Source organism: Populus trichocarpa, chromosome 19 (genome assembly GCF_000002775.5).
Source record: "Populus trichocarpa isolate Nisqually-1 chromosome 19, P.trichocarpa_v4.1, whole genome shotgun sequence".
Lineage (NCBI taxonomy): Eukaryota > Viridiplantae > Streptophyta > Magnoliopsida > Malpighiales > Salicaceae > Populus > Populus trichocarpa.
In genome coordinates this window covers 8,956,179-8,971,847 of record NC_037303.2, presented here as the reverse complement: position 1 = coordinate 8,971,847, position 15,669 = coordinate 8,956,179, and the positions used below count along the sequence as shown (strand labels likewise).

Genomic DNA, 15,669 nt, shown 5'->3' with positions numbered 1-15,669 from the left:
AAACTAGAAAATAAAATAAAAAGAATCTATCTTTAAAAACCAATTTACTTTTTTTGCAAGATGGAGGATACGAAACACCTCTATAAAACACTTTTCGTTAAATGAAATCTGTTGACACCAAAAACAATTTTTTTTTATCATCAGAATGTAGCCATTTGATGACTTTATCTCCTCTATATTTTTTTAACAACTTTCTCTTTTCTCCTCAAACATATAAACCAAAATTAAACAAAATAGTGTTTTAGACCAAAACAAAAAAGTGTCAAACTATAGGAACAAAAACAATATTTGCCAAACTCTTATGGAAAACAAAATGCAAAAGGCACTAGACAATGGATTTATAATAAATAATTCTTTGCTTCATTCTCAAATTTGGTCCCAAATTTTCATTTTTTCATAGTCATTAAAATCAAAATCAAGCATGTATTCAATGTCAAATTTTTTTCTTAACACCACGATAACCATATGAAAAGAAACCAAAATAAATTATAAAGTCTAATTCCAAGACAATGCAAAACTTAGAAGAAAAAAAGCTTGATTAACATAGTTAAGAAAATGATAAAAAAAAAATATTATTACAATCCAAAACAAATCCTCTCACATGATACAATTCCTTCTATAGTGAAAATCTATCACCTTTTAAATTTCTTTCTAATTTAATAAGACTATTTTTAAGAGCTCTTTTCATAGTTTAACTTTTAAATTTCTTTCATAATCTAATAAACTTAATAAACAAGTACATTAATAATTACAAAAAACTAATGGGTATGGCATTTTCACTGTTCTCCAAGAGAGAAAACACTGTGGATTGTAATAGTATTCCACAATATTTTCTCTTGTTTTTGGTCTTTAGATTTTTTCATTTTAGTCCCTTGATTTTTTTTCCAATTTGTTCTTTTAACGTTGTATTTATTTAGGTTTAAACTTGATGGTTTGTTTCGATTGCCTAGATTAGGGAACTTTACGATGTTGAAAAAATATTTTGTGGATTGATTGATACTTTGATAAAATTATATGAAATTTTATTTATTTAAAGCAGTTAAAGCTTTTGAGATTGAGTTTGAAGATTGGATAAATACATAACCCCTTTTTTAACTAGCATTAGAGACTAAATTGAATAGGTAGGGAAAGATATTTAAACCTTTTCTTATCACTTAATTTTTTTTTTATTAATTTGATTCTTTCACATTGAGTTTTTGGGGTTGGACTTAATGGTTTGTTTTGGTTTTCTAGATATGAGGATATCACGATGTCGAGGAAAAACACAAGGTAGCGATTAATGCTCGTTTCACAAAATAAAAATAAATTTTACTGATATAAATAATTAAGTCTTAAGGGATAAAATTTAAAGTTAAAACAAAAGAAAGAACTAAATTGAACGGGCAAAGAGGGAATGACTGGCTTATGCAATGCACACACCAACATGTGAGAAACGTCACCATGTTGTAAAGGTGCATTCGATCTCTTTCGACCTTAAAAGGTGGTGTTTCACCATGTCTCTTGAATTTTCTTGATGATGGCTACAAGATGTGGTGGCTCGTGGTGGATTATATGTGGTGGTGTTTTGCCAATGTTCCATTTTTTCTTTCTCTTCCATTTATCTCTCTTCATCTCGAGTCTCGTGGTATGTTTTATTATTTTTTAAGTCAATTTTGGTCCTATTTTTTTTACTTATGTTTGTTTTTTTTCTTTGGGTTATTTTTTTGACTAAATTATTTTTTTAATTTCATCATTTCTTTAATTAGAGATTGAGCTTCATAATTATTTTTTAATTTATTTTTATGGGATAATCAGGGTCTTATGACTCAAGTCATCCTTTTTTGTTCTATTTGTTTTTTTAAAATTGAATGTTTTTTTCTCATTTTTATCCTAAGACATTGGGTTGATAGGAAATTGAGTTTTATAATTTATTTCTATTTACTTTCTATGGGGTTTTAATGGTCTCATCATCCGAGTTGTGTATTTTACAATATTGACTTAAATTGATTCAATATGTTACCGTTTCAATATTTAAAAACAATATTGTTCAATATGTCACCAACTCCATATTTGAAAATGATGTCATCCAAAATGCATTAGGATTTTAGTTCACGATTAGATTTTCTTTTTACTAGAAACCACTTAAGCAACTCGTTTTTTTTTTTTACTTTCTAAAAATATTGATCCGACTCACGGCGTAGCATAGACCAATGATTTAGTTTTATTTGCTCTGTATATGCCAATAAACATAGTAACTCTCATAAAAGAATCTCTATTCATTAGGTGATGTTCTAGAAATAGTTTTATATTATTTTCTAACATATTTTCTCAAATCAAGACCATTTGGACCTAAAAATTGCATAGGCTCCCACATTATAATGTGTTGATTTGTTTTATTCTTAATTTAATTAAATAGTAGGAGTTATGAGAATTGAACTAAAAGTCATTTGATCATTAAGGCTTCGATACCCTATTAAAAAAATTATTTATACCTAAAAGCTTAAATCACTAGATGAAACTCTAGGAATGAGTTTATATTACTTTATAACAAGCTCAAGCTTAAAGGAAAATGCCTCATATTGTCCTTATATAATAAGATGAGTCTCTAGTTTGTTTTTATATCCATAATTAAATCAATTTTATACTTGTAAAATATCTAATTTTCCAATCTATTCTTCTATTAAGATTTTCCTTATATAGTAACTGAATAAGTCACTCACTTGTATATGATTCAATATTATATAAAAAATGATCTTGAGATAAATATATATGTTAGGTAGTGTTTGGTTACTATCATGAGACAAAAAAGATATGAACAGTGGGGACAAAGAAGACAATACAAAATAGAAAACATAAATAGAATTACGTTTAATAGTGGTGTACAAGATAATGTGACTTTCTTTGCATCATGTTTGGTTAATGGTGGAAAAAACATAATAAATTATAAAAAAGTTCATATTATCTTTAATATGTGCTATTGTCAAACTTATATATTTTAAAAAATAATTATATATTATTATTTTTACTTAATTTATATTAAGTGTTGAAATTAATAATAGTATTATAACTATAGTTATTAAACCTGGATTGATCCAATAGGTCAACTTGAGACCTAACTGATCCAAGACCTAGACTAGTCTGAGTTTATGAAAAAATAGAGGAAGGATTGATCTGTCTTAATCTAGTAAAAAACCCAGGTAAAAAACTTGACATTTTTGGAATTTTTTTAGGGTCAAAACGATGTCATTTTATTTATTTTTATATAAAAAAAGAGCTAACCCTCTCAACCTATGACTTAAGTCTTGTCCTAGATCGAGTTTTAAAACTATGATAATAACAATTTTTATCCTTATATGTTATTGTTATCCTTATATGTCTTAGCTAGATAATTTTTAAATTAAGAGTTTTTATATGAATATTTTAGAATAAAAAATATTGTCTCTGTTCAAAATAGAAGATACGAAAAAAAAAACATGCTTTCAGAGTTTTTTTTTTTTATATCTTCTATTTTGAAAATATAAAAATTTACTTTAGAATTATCATAAAAATAAATTTATTTTAATATTATTATCCATATCTTTTTAACCGTATATATTTTTTATCCTCACTATCTTCGTAACCAAATTTTAACACTACCACATGTGTGAGGGTGATTTTAAAGTCCATGCATGTTAAATCTTCATTGTCTCTATCCTTCACCACCACAATTCTCGAACTTCAAATCGACCAGCCGACAACATGGGAACTTGTTATTGTGACTGTGGACATCGGATCCCTCTGAAGACATCATGGATCAAGGAGAACTATGGCAGGAGGTTCTTCATTTGACAACATTATAGGACCATGCATGAGGCCCTAACTATTTCCGAATAGAATATGACAAGTAGATTCATGAAAGCAGCTACACACTTGTATACTTTTCGGCTAGCATTTCTACAACAATAACATTAGAAGAAAATTCCTTGCTGGATTCTTCTTGGACGGAGAGTGCTGCAATCCGAAGCAGGAAATGCCAGAAAGATACCAGCTTATATTCTTACAGCAACGCCGAAAATATTCTTACCTTTAGAGAAAAAAGGGAAACTTTGAAACTAGTGGTCGGTACATTGTTTTTTTTGGATACTTCAATCTTTATGGACATAGGTTCTAACTAGACAAATGCTATCTAGAGGTTGGATTAATAAACATGTATAACATAAAGTACTATCCATAAGTTTCTAATATGGACAATAATTTAAATCTCGAGTTTTGCAAATTAGTAGGTAAAATGGCCTTTTTATAAGATTCATTAGGGATTATAAAATTAATCAGAGATAATTTAATAAATATAAATATTTTATGGTACAGTAAAATAACTTAAATACATTTATAAACAAAAAATAAATAAAAATAAACTAGCATTTAGGGCTTTTTAGTCTTTTCAATTTTACAAGCACATTGAAATGACTTAATTACCCTTTAAATAAAAAAATATTATGATTGTGTCTAGAGAATTTTCTATTTAATAATTTAATAAATATAAATATTATTAAAAAAATAACAGACATGTACATGCAATGCGTTCTCGCGTGGGCAATGCTTTTTTAGGCTTACGACAACCAAACACCACCTTCCACCATGATGTTTGAATTATCATGGGAGACCCCATATGATAAGGTGGCATGTGTGTCTCACATGCCTCTGGTTTGGTGATTGTGGTCAATTTTGTTTTTTCTTCTTTTCTCGCTCTTCCCTAGTTTTCTCACAATCCTTTTCAAAATTTCAAAATAACCCTTCAATTTATTTTCCCTTAAGATTTGATCTTTATTTTTTTATTACTATTTATTTTATATGAAAAAATTTATAAAATTAAAGTTTTTTCAATTTCATCCTCTAAATTTTTTATATATCAAATTTGCTCATCATTCTTTTTATTGTTATTCTTCAAAAGAAATTTGTGATTTAACCCTTCATTGATTTTTTTTTCCTATCAGATTTCATACTCATTGTTTTGATTGCTAATTTTTTTTCACTTTGGTTAATTTTTTGAATTGATTTTTTTATTCGATTTCATCCTTCAATATTAAACTTGTTTGAAATTAAGTTTATTGATTGAATTCAATTCCAAGATTAACTCAGGTTTGTGAGATTTGCTCAGGTTTGCTTATTATTTTATTAAACTCATGTTTTTTCAGTTTATCCTTCAACAATGTAATTGGAGATTGAGCTCTGATTTTTATTTTTTATTTTCTTTCAATGGAGTTTTTCACTTATTTTAAAAATAATTCGGGTTTGGCAATTTATCATCAATCGACCTTTATTTTGTTTCCCCTCCTTCTTTTCTCATTGCTCCCGTAAAATTATAGGTTGGTCCTTTTTATTGTTAATATTTCAGCTTCAACCCTTATTATATTTGACTTCTAGTTTTTTATTTTTTATCCTTTTGTAAAAGTTTTATTTGTTTTTAATTTAATCCTTCAATTTTAATTTTAATTTTTGATATTGATATTTATTTTTTCAATTTGATCCTTATTCTTTTGATTTATTTCCTTTGCTATTTTTTTAAAAGTTTTATTGGTTTTCAATTTTATCCTTCAATCCAAGTTTATGGTGTATTTTGTTTTCCAGTTTGGTACTCATTATTATTTTTTATCCTTTTGTTAAAGTTATTTTATTTTTCAATTTAACCATTTTTTATTTCAATTTTCACCATAATTCTTTTAATTACTATTCTTTATTTTAGATCCTTTCGTGTAATTGATTTTTTTCACCGAATTTTATTCTTCAGCATTTGATTTGATGAGGATTGAGCTTTATGGTTTTTCCATAGATGCTGCTTTTACTCTAATAATCCGAGTTACGGGTTTGAAAAATTAATGCAGGTTAACATTCTTCTTGAATTATTTTCTCTTTCAATTTCATCATTCGATATTAGTTTTTTTTTTTTATATAAAAAAGTTGACTTTATGATTTTCGTCAATTTCTTTTTATCAGGTTATCTCGATTTCACGACCTGGGCCATGATACAGATTACCTAGGTTAAATGTCTATCATGCTATATTAAGTTAGCTTAAGTTGTTTTTTCTTTTCATTTTTTATCCAATTTCTTCCTTTCAAAAGTTTTTTTTTCAAGTTATTGATCTTTTTTATATAGAAAATTTATTTGTTTATTTTTTTTGCCTATTTTCTTCATCTAATTATATTAGAATTAATTTATTAAACCTGTTCGAGGCTATAACTCGAGTCATTGGTTTTTTATTTATTTGAAATACGCATGTTGCTCCTAAACATTGTTTTCATAAAAAAAAATGCAGACCCCCATTATAGCATGAGCCCACATCTAGTTATGGCTAAGGTGTGTATTTCATCTCAACCACTTTACCATGAATAGAAATCTAGTAAGATAATAGTTCATTCCAAAAACATGAATTGTTTATAGGTCATGAGCTAGTTATGAAGGGGGTTGAACAAATAATACATGAATAATTTTATTTTTAAAGTATTAAACATGTATAATTTCTTTTTTTTTTTATTTGCAAGAGATGACATGGGTAACTGGTAATGTAATAATTCTTGCTATAACACCCCAAACTTTTTTATGCGGTTTTTCATCTTTCTAATTGTCATGTACATGAAAAATAAGATCTTTCTAATTGTCATGCACATGAAAAATAAGGATTTTATATATATATATATATATATATATATATATATATATATATATATATATATATCACAAGATAGCCTCAAGCTTACCGCTTACTACTTTCATCAACACGTAATAAAGATACACAATATTAAATACAAGATAATAAATTTACAATATCTTCTCATATATGTAATTTTCATAACAAGGCATTCATCCTTCTTTTTCATTATTTTTACAATCTATACATCATTGTTGGCTTAATAGATATACAATATTTCATTCTATAATATTGACTAATTTTACAAACATTTCCTCAAAATAAAATAACCTTCAAAAGATCTGAAAATGATCTCAAGATACCTTGGATGGAAAGGAAAAACACTTGTAGAACTCACAGAAACATAAAATAAGATTTTCAATATACAAATATTATTCATCTCAACTGATCATTTTGTCAATTATAGAAATAATATCACACAAGTATTCTTTCATAAAATTTCATGTTGATACCATGATTTCTATTACAATAATCATTTACATCCTAATTCAACCACTTCCATAAAATCATCACAAATACTTTTAGTTCGCAGTACAAAATGATTTTGAATTTAATTTCTCCTTTATTTACTTATGATCACATCTTGACTTAATCATTGATTTCATATTCATAATCCACTTCACTTATTTCCATGTCTTTAAATCCCCTTTTCAATCAACTAATTTTATACGTTGATTTAGTCACCCATGATGTTTTTTCTGATGCATTTACTTCTATTAGTTTATTTTGACATTCCTTGTGTCACTTATGACTTGTCAATATCACTTTTCAACTACCACATATAATATCTCAGTCAAAGCTCATCCATGTTATTTTTCATTCTCCATTATTACTCACACCCATTCATGGATCATTTTTGTAATTTTCATCCTCAATTATTCATTATGCTATTTTATAACTCATTTAAATATTTTCATATTTATTTTGCCTATATATGACACATTTATATATTTTTCATGCTCAATTATTCATTCGGCTCATTTTTGTCCCCTTTATCTTTTTAAATCATTTTGTGTTTCAGTTTTGTTTTTATTATTCCTTTTCGATAATTGCATCTCGTGTTTAACATTGATTGTGTACTCATCGAAATATTTTAGCAGTCGCAATTCATACTTGAGTCATTTTTCTTTTTCATTTAACCTTGTCAACATAGCCTGATTATGTCTTTTATGTCATAGCCTCCATCCAAATAATAGTTTTGTTTTTTTTTACATATTTCAATCTTTATCCAAACGACTAACTTATTGCTTTATAAAGTTCACCCATTTCGGTCTATTTAAAATTCACATGTTCTATGACGTTGTGATCAATTACAATTTCAAGATGGATGTCCGTTGTTGCGGTCAACTACCAATCACACACACACACACATAACCACCATCGCAATCACTCTCAATCATATAACAATTACATATTAGTTTCCGGCCTCGTAGGCATATTCACATGATAATATTATTCCTACCCCATAGGCAATATTCACATAATATATTACTCTTACCCCATAGGCAATTTTCACATTATATATTTTTTCTGCCCTATAAGCAATATTCACATAATAATATTTTGTCATAATACACCCTTTTACAACATACAAATAATTTCTATTGCATTCTAATTTTACAAAAGCAATTTAAACAATTAAAAAAGCAAGTAGGGCGATCCTTATCTTGAGTTCTCACTATACAAGCTCTTGAAAAGTCATGTATCACTCCAGGTACTTTTCTTACATCTCCCAAACAATTAAAATTAACATTCATACCACAAATACAAAGATTCGTCCATATAATCTCCATATAAGACATCCTAAGATTCCAAATCAATATCTATACACATTTCAAACATATTCGCTTTCTCACATTCTCCATAATCTCAATTTACCCAGTTTTACTCAGACATATTAAATTTACATTCTTTTCTTTCATATTAACAACTACCAACCAATTCACAACCCAACTAACTAACAACTTCACCCAACAAAATCAGTTTAACTAAATATACAAATTTCTTATATACTTAAACTTTTCAAGTTTACATAACACTCAATCTCATCTTATTCAAAATCACCATCAAACACCTAAAATATTTAAGATAATGTACTTTGGCCATTTTACCATAGTTAACTTCTCAATTTATTATTCAAACACATTAATCTCCATACAAATCATATAATACACAACCCAATTCAACAAGTTATCATTATATTGGAAAAATCTCTATTTTTCATACATGGCACTTCATAATAATAATAATAATAATAATAATCTCTCTTACTTAAATTTTTAACATAACTCAATTTTCCATTTATGCTAACAATATTCTCAACCAATAATTTTACTTCAATTTATCTTAATTATATAATTAAATCTTTCACAACTCAACAACATAAAGATTTTCACACCATAATTTTTAAGTTTATATCACAACATACAAACATTCATTTTAACAATAATTTCTCAGAACTTACAAATTAATCATTTAGTTAATTTAACCAACATTTATAATTTATCTTAATTAATTTCCAAGCACTTTTATTTAAGATAAGATGAATGCAACCCTCAAGCCTAATTAGCTAATTCACATACAACTTGAACATTTTTCTCTATCTCATTTATTTTCACATATCTTAACTAATAATATTCATTACTATAGAACATACAAACTTTTAATCTATCACTTTTCCCTCACACATATAGCACAAAACTTCACACTCTCAACAAAAAAATCTTTCCCAAGTAAAGTTTCCTTATACCAACACTATAATTGTTTAGTTTATTCCCCAAAACCCTTCCTATATGACTAGACCTAATGTATAATTTTTTTTTTCCTTTAGTTTATTTTCAAAATTTTATATGTTTTCACTCTAGTTGTTTTCCTCTCTCATGCCACTTTCATAAATTAACACAAAACATCACATTTTCAAGCTTAATTTCTCATGCTTTCTAACCATTTTATGTTCAATCTTCATCTCATCACATTTTATCCAAGATTTTTCCTCACTCCGACATACTAATAACCCTGCAATCTAACAATTATAAAAATTTCTTAGTCAATTTCAACACTTTTAAGAATTTAATTAGTATTCACAAAACACAAAACTCACCTTAATTACCAATTGAACATACAATTTTCAATATTTTCCCCTACTTTCATAACATATGGTTTATGTTCCCTACATAATTCTATAACACAACTTAGACTCTCAATCTACACTCTTATCATTCATCATTATATCACACATACACATCAAATTAACTTACAATTTCTCAAGATTCCATCAATTCTCCCCATTCCCATAACTATTTTTTTCCAACACATACATGACAATATGCTAAACACCCATTCCATCAAACATTCTACTTCATTTAAAATTTCTAAGGTTTCCATATCAAACCATAAGCATTTCATTATCACATAATCACACAAAATCCCACATTACAACTTTTCCCAAACACATACAACATGAACTTTACATATTCACCCAAAAAAAACCTTTCCTACACAAAATTACACAATACAAAAACATCTAATAAACATACAATACCATAAAATAAAACAAAATTCTCATTTCCCTAATTTTCCACCTTAGCCAACCATATGACAAGTTATTTGTCATTGCTTTCATTTAATTTTTCTTTTAATTTAATCATTCCCATCACTTTTTTCATGCCAAATAAACCTATAACTATCTAAAATTTTTTTTTCACAAAATTTCTCCATGAACCTTAAAATTTACAAATTAGAGATTTCTTTCTCCTTAACCCAAAAGACAATTGAGAGTGAAATAAATAGAGGATTTGCCCCTTACCTTTGATACTTGAACCCAATTTGATGCTTTGTTGTCAATTCCACCACAATTATTTCTCCCTCTCTTCAAAATCACCACTTTCTCTCTCTAGTTTCTCAATCCCAAACTCTCTAATTTCTCTACATGAATTGTTTTCCAAACTAGTAGTTACCTAAAACCACACACCCATGACTAAGTTTAGAGAGAATAACAAGGGTTTTTGGAAGAAAATGCAGCGAAAAAATCAAACTTTTCTTCTCCATGGATGGCAGCAATTTTATAAAGGAGGATGAGGAAGATTTCTTACTTCATTTACAAAAATTCCATTGCATTTAGCCCATGTGTTGTTTTATATAAACTACTCGGTCATTGATACTTTTACATACAACTTTATTATCCAATTCCATCGATATTTTTAAACTAATTTCCTAGGGAGTTTTATCTCTAATCATAATAATTTTTTTTAGAACTTCCATCATTTTCAGTTATAAGTTATGTGATTATACACAAGGATTAAACTGGCGATTAACATCATTTGCTTGTAAAATCATAAATTAATTTATTTGGTTTTTTGTTCTATTTCTGTAAATATTTTTCACTCAATTCACATAAACTCTTTCTTTAAAATAATTATTTTACCTGATCGGAGAGTTTACACAATTTATATTAGTTACCGTTTTGTGTATCGATTTATTATTTTATTTAATACGAGATCTAAGTAAATTCACTGGGGATTTCTCATCCTAGTCTTAATAATCTTTCCCTCCAAATTTATCATTTTTCAATTGAAAATTAACCTATTTAGCACTGGTTCACCAATTTTAGGTCGAGGGTTGACACTCACTGTAATAGTTTTTTATTTGATGTTCAGATAGGAAGACATAATAGTTATAATACTGGAGAAGATATGAAATGGCTTGAAAAAAATAAATAAAATTTAAGCAATTTTATATAAGAGTGTTCAAAAGAGCCCAAGTTGCCTTCCATGGCCACTAAGTCTCCTAAAAAGGCTTAATACTACAAATAGTAATAGTGTATTTAATGCGGTTATCTTTGTCTTGATATCTCTTTCCTCCTCCTCTATGTTTGTATTTTGGTTTTTTATGTACTTGTAGGTAAATATTGTTTTAATGTTTTTTAGGATTTCTTTAGGTCCATGGGATTCTCTCTTTATTTTTACTTTTCCATGTACAATATTCTCTCAACTTCATATGAATGATTGAAATAAATTATGTTCCAAATTTTTAAGATTTGTTCTTTATAACTCAGTTAATATTTGCACAATATCCTTGTAGCTCGCTCTATAGCACATTTAGTAGCTTGAGTTGTTGAGCAATAAATAATGTTCAAAATTTGTCATAAACCATAGTGAGCTACTTCTTTTACATTTTTTTTTATTCATTCTAGGATTTAGGTATGAGAATCTAAGGAAGAGAATTTTTTATTTATTCATTCTAGGATTTAGGTATGAGAATCTAAGGAAGAGAATCTAAGGAAGAAAATCATGGATTCAAATGAAATAAAAACAAAATGCTTATTGGAAAGTAACTTGTAAGAAAGGATGTTATATAGAGGAATGTGTGAGATCTAAGATCGAAAGAAGTTTCCCACCTTTAAAGTGGGAGAAGTAGAGTTTTGTGGTTTAAATTGGTATTCAATTTAATTAGATTGAAAGTTTTTCTCTCGAAAGAATAATGAATAAATAAATAAATAAATGAGTAAAGAATAATACCCTTAAAACTATATTTTTGAAACTTGGCTTAGAAGGTCAACCCAAGTTGACTTAAAAAAAATTAATATTATTTAGAAAAACAACTCAGCCATACAATTACCACCCACAAGTCTACATAGTCAAACTCTTTGTATATATCTAATCTCTCTCATTAAGAAGAAGAAAATTATTATCTTCTTGGTAATGAAAGAAAGCACATGCTTTAGATTTAGATGGAATCTCTTTTGTTGCTTTCATGAATGTTGTTGCCTTTAAAGCTTTAATTAATCTTTCATCAACTCAGCCAAATTCTATTCTTGGGTATCTTAGTATCTCTTATTTCTGTCTTGTTTTCTCTTCCTTTAATTTAATTGAGTATCAAAAGCTTTGACAAATAACATTGGTATTGGAAACCCAATTCAATTTCTGTTTAAATAAGTCAAGCTTATGGGCTCTCTAATCTCCATTCATTTGTAAAGTTTCAAGCTTTGGTGAGTGGTGTTTTCAATTCTATACTATACATATTCTTTATTGATGCCATCAAATTTCTCTCTTTTACTTGTTTTTTGTTTTGTTTTTGACAACTTTCATTGTTGTTGCTCTATTCTTATCTGATATGAGAATTGAGATTTATTCCTTAAACCATTTTCTCTTCAAATAAGTCAATGCTTTAGTTTTGAACAAATCAGTTGGGTCAATTCCTTAACCCATTTTCTCTTTAATCTAGATTGGTCCAGGTTTCAGATCAACTTATTGGGCCGAGTTTTAAAACTATACTTAAGACATGGATAAAAATATTGGTCCAAGTCATAATGTAAAGAATATCATAGAAAATAGGGTTAAATTGAAGACAATTTATATTTTATCATTTTTCTTCAAATAAAAAAATATAATTGAAACAAATTTTATATTTTTTAAGTTGGAAAAATGTTATGAATGTTTTTTAAAAAATGAACATGTTTTTTATTTTGTATTGGAGAAGAAAAACTGAAAAAAGAAAAAGAAAAAGGAAAATCGATTTATTTTTTACTAAACAGAGCCATGTTTTCCTGATCCCTTTTAATTTTATTTTTATTTTAATGGGTGTTCATATTTATTTATTTTTGTGAAAAGACTTTTTTTTCAAATGAGAGACGCTAGCTATTTCAGAACCATGTTGTCACCGTTCGAAGAACATCATTTTCGCAACAAATTTGTTACTCTTATTCTAACAAAGAATCATGGTTTTCTTCTTTAGAATCAAGAGAAGGTGAAATTTGGTCTCCATGGCGAGCAGCTAATTTCAAATTTTACCGGAAAGATTGCTTAAGCTGCACGTACTAGCTACTACAAGTTTGGTGTAGAGTACAAATTAAGTAACAAAAGAAAAGCAAAAGATAGGGTTTTACGAAAATGGTATCTTGATGCATAAGAGTGGCAAGTAAGGTTCGAATTAAGCCACCGTGAACTGGAAGGTAATAGGTTTCCGGTTGTTTTGAGTGAGACAGGGACGAAAACAGCAGTTCTACCTAATTTGTCTGATTGGATGTCCAAAACAACTACGTGTGTTGGATCTGTTAATTTCTCTTCCTCTCTTAATTTTTCTCTACTCCCTACCAAACTAAATTCGTAAGTGCAGCTTAACAGCTTCCTGTATAGTGGCTTGATGACAAAGCCATCACTACTGACCATTATAACAAACCAATTCCAGCTTGTAGGGCTGTCCTTCATCAACCACCCTATTTTGTTTCTCTCACTCCTCCTCGTGCTCAGTTCCTATATTTTTGTTTCTTAGCTTGTTCATGTCGAAATGAGAGACAGAATGGAAAGGCTTGTTCTTCTTCCCTTCTCCATTGGTTGCGTCTCTGAGTCAAGTGTGGCCATAGGCGTGCACCAAACTAAAAGAGCAAAGACAGACACAAACTTATCTGCATCAAGTCTCTCTCTCTCAAACACACAAACTTATCTGCATCAAGTCTATCTCTCTCACACACACACTCACAAGATTGTTTTTACCTTCTTTTTTCTTTCTTTTTTTGTTCTTCCGAATCTCTGCAAACTTGATTATTTGATTTATGTTTCTTTGTCCTTGAGAAGGAACACAAGAAGAAGACGAGGAAAGCTCATCAAGCACAGAAAGTACGAAAAATTCGTTGAAGTTGCTTGCTCTTTCAAAGCCTAACGTATCCACTGGGTTTAATAAGCTAGTCAAGGGTTTGAAGACCTTTCCTCAGTTATTTGGTAAGTGTTTCAGCTCATTCCTTTCGTTTTTAAAACAAAGAAACTAGCTAGGATACCTGCACAATAATTAATTAACGTATACGAGTGTCCTTGCTTGCTCGAAGCCAATTGATAAAATGACCTTTTTTCTCAATTATATGGTTATTCATCACACTTGCATGTGGATACGCGCACACGCAGAGTCTTGTTTTCTAGTTATTAATGGTCTTTATCTTTTCTAGCGTACAAAGAAGAGATGGAAGAATTGGAAGTGGAAATGGAAATTGGGCTGCCAACAAATGTTAAGCATGTGACACACATAGGGTGGGATGACTCACCAAATACTAACCCCGTTCAGGGCTGGGACAACCTCATTTCCACCGATTTACTTTCCCTTCAATCTGCAACTTCAAGGCAGTTCGAGCTTGCCATAGCAGGACAGGCTAATTCACCTCTTGTTAGGGCTTCCTCGGCTTAATCCAAACATGACTATAGAGATGACAGTGTATATTGTTGACCAATTGTGATGTTGGTGGTGGATATATATATACATGTATGTATATGTAAATGGAATTGCAACTTTAAGTGAATGAGTGAAGCTTTACTGCCAACAGCATGATGAGGAACAATCCATGGATAGAATTGAATTTAATTCTATTTAATTCATTTGATGTATAATTCAATATTTTTCATGCTTGTAACAGGATTCACATAAGTTTTTAATTTGAAATAAATTAATTAAGTCTAATGTTTTACCTCTTTTGCCTTTTAGTTACTAGTAAAACATTCCAAATCTACAAGGGTACATTCAAGAAGTGGGTAGTGGGGGTAGTTGCCTTACATTTGCCTTTATTAACATAAATATTTCTATTTAAGTAGATAAAATACTTTATTTAATTAGAGATCAATATGTGAGGAGAGAAGTAAGATGTAAATTTTATAATAACAATAATGAGAAACTTTATTACAGTTCAAATTAATTATAAAGGGTTATATATATAATATTGTGGACATATCATTGTGAGTTTTGAAAACAAAAGAAAAAAAAATGAAATAAAAGATAAAAGATAAAGATAAAGAAAAGGAAAAAGCTCAACTCACCGGCCAGAAGTCAAGTGAGTGTGCATTGATTCAAATCTCAAATCCTAGTTGAGCCCATAACATCCTAATCGGCTAAATCCTAAAATTGGTAAAGCAATCCAAAACCAAGTATGGGAATATGACCAAAAATCTACTATTGTCATAACATATTCTTGAGTGTGTAATTTTTCAAGAAAGAAAGAACATAAGAAAAAAAAAACCAAACAACA

The 15,669-nt window shown here is 28.5% G+C and overlaps 1 protein-coding gene across 1 annotated transcript; it reads left to right on the top strand.

Moving 5' to 3' along the window:
- Positions 1 to 13,708: 13,708 nt before the first annotated feature.
- On the top strand, positions 13,709 to 14,970 carry LOC112325622 (CRIB domain-containing protein RIC4). The gene is made up of 3 exons (XM_052449282.1): positions 13,709 to 14,076; positions 14,237 to 14,380; positions 14,602 to 14,970. Exons 1-3 carry the CDS (start codon positions 13,950 to 13,952, stop codon positions 14,835 to 14,837), a joined length of 507 nt encoding a protein of 168 aa, XP_052305242.1. The 5' UTR covers positions 13,709 to 13,949; the 3' UTR covers positions 14,838 to 14,970.
- The last annotated feature ends 699 nt before the right edge of the window (positions 14,971 to 15,669 follow it).

What these genes read in the sequence shown, in the direction of transcription:
- LOC112325622 (XM_052449282.1), top strand. Translation starts at nt 13,950, where the DNA reads ATGAGAGACAGAATGGAAAGGCTTGTTCTTCTTCCCTTCTCCATTGGT. An exon ending in CACAAACTTATCTGCATCAA is followed by an intron (nt 14,077 to 14,236) that starts GTCTCTCTCTCT and finishes GTCCTTGAGAAG; the next exon opens with GAACACAAGAAGAAGACGAG. An exon ending in GACCTTTCCTCAGTTATTTG is followed by an intron (nt 14,381 to 14,601) that starts GTAAGTGTTTCA and finishes TATCTTTTCTAG; the next exon opens with CGTACAAAGAAGAGATGGAA.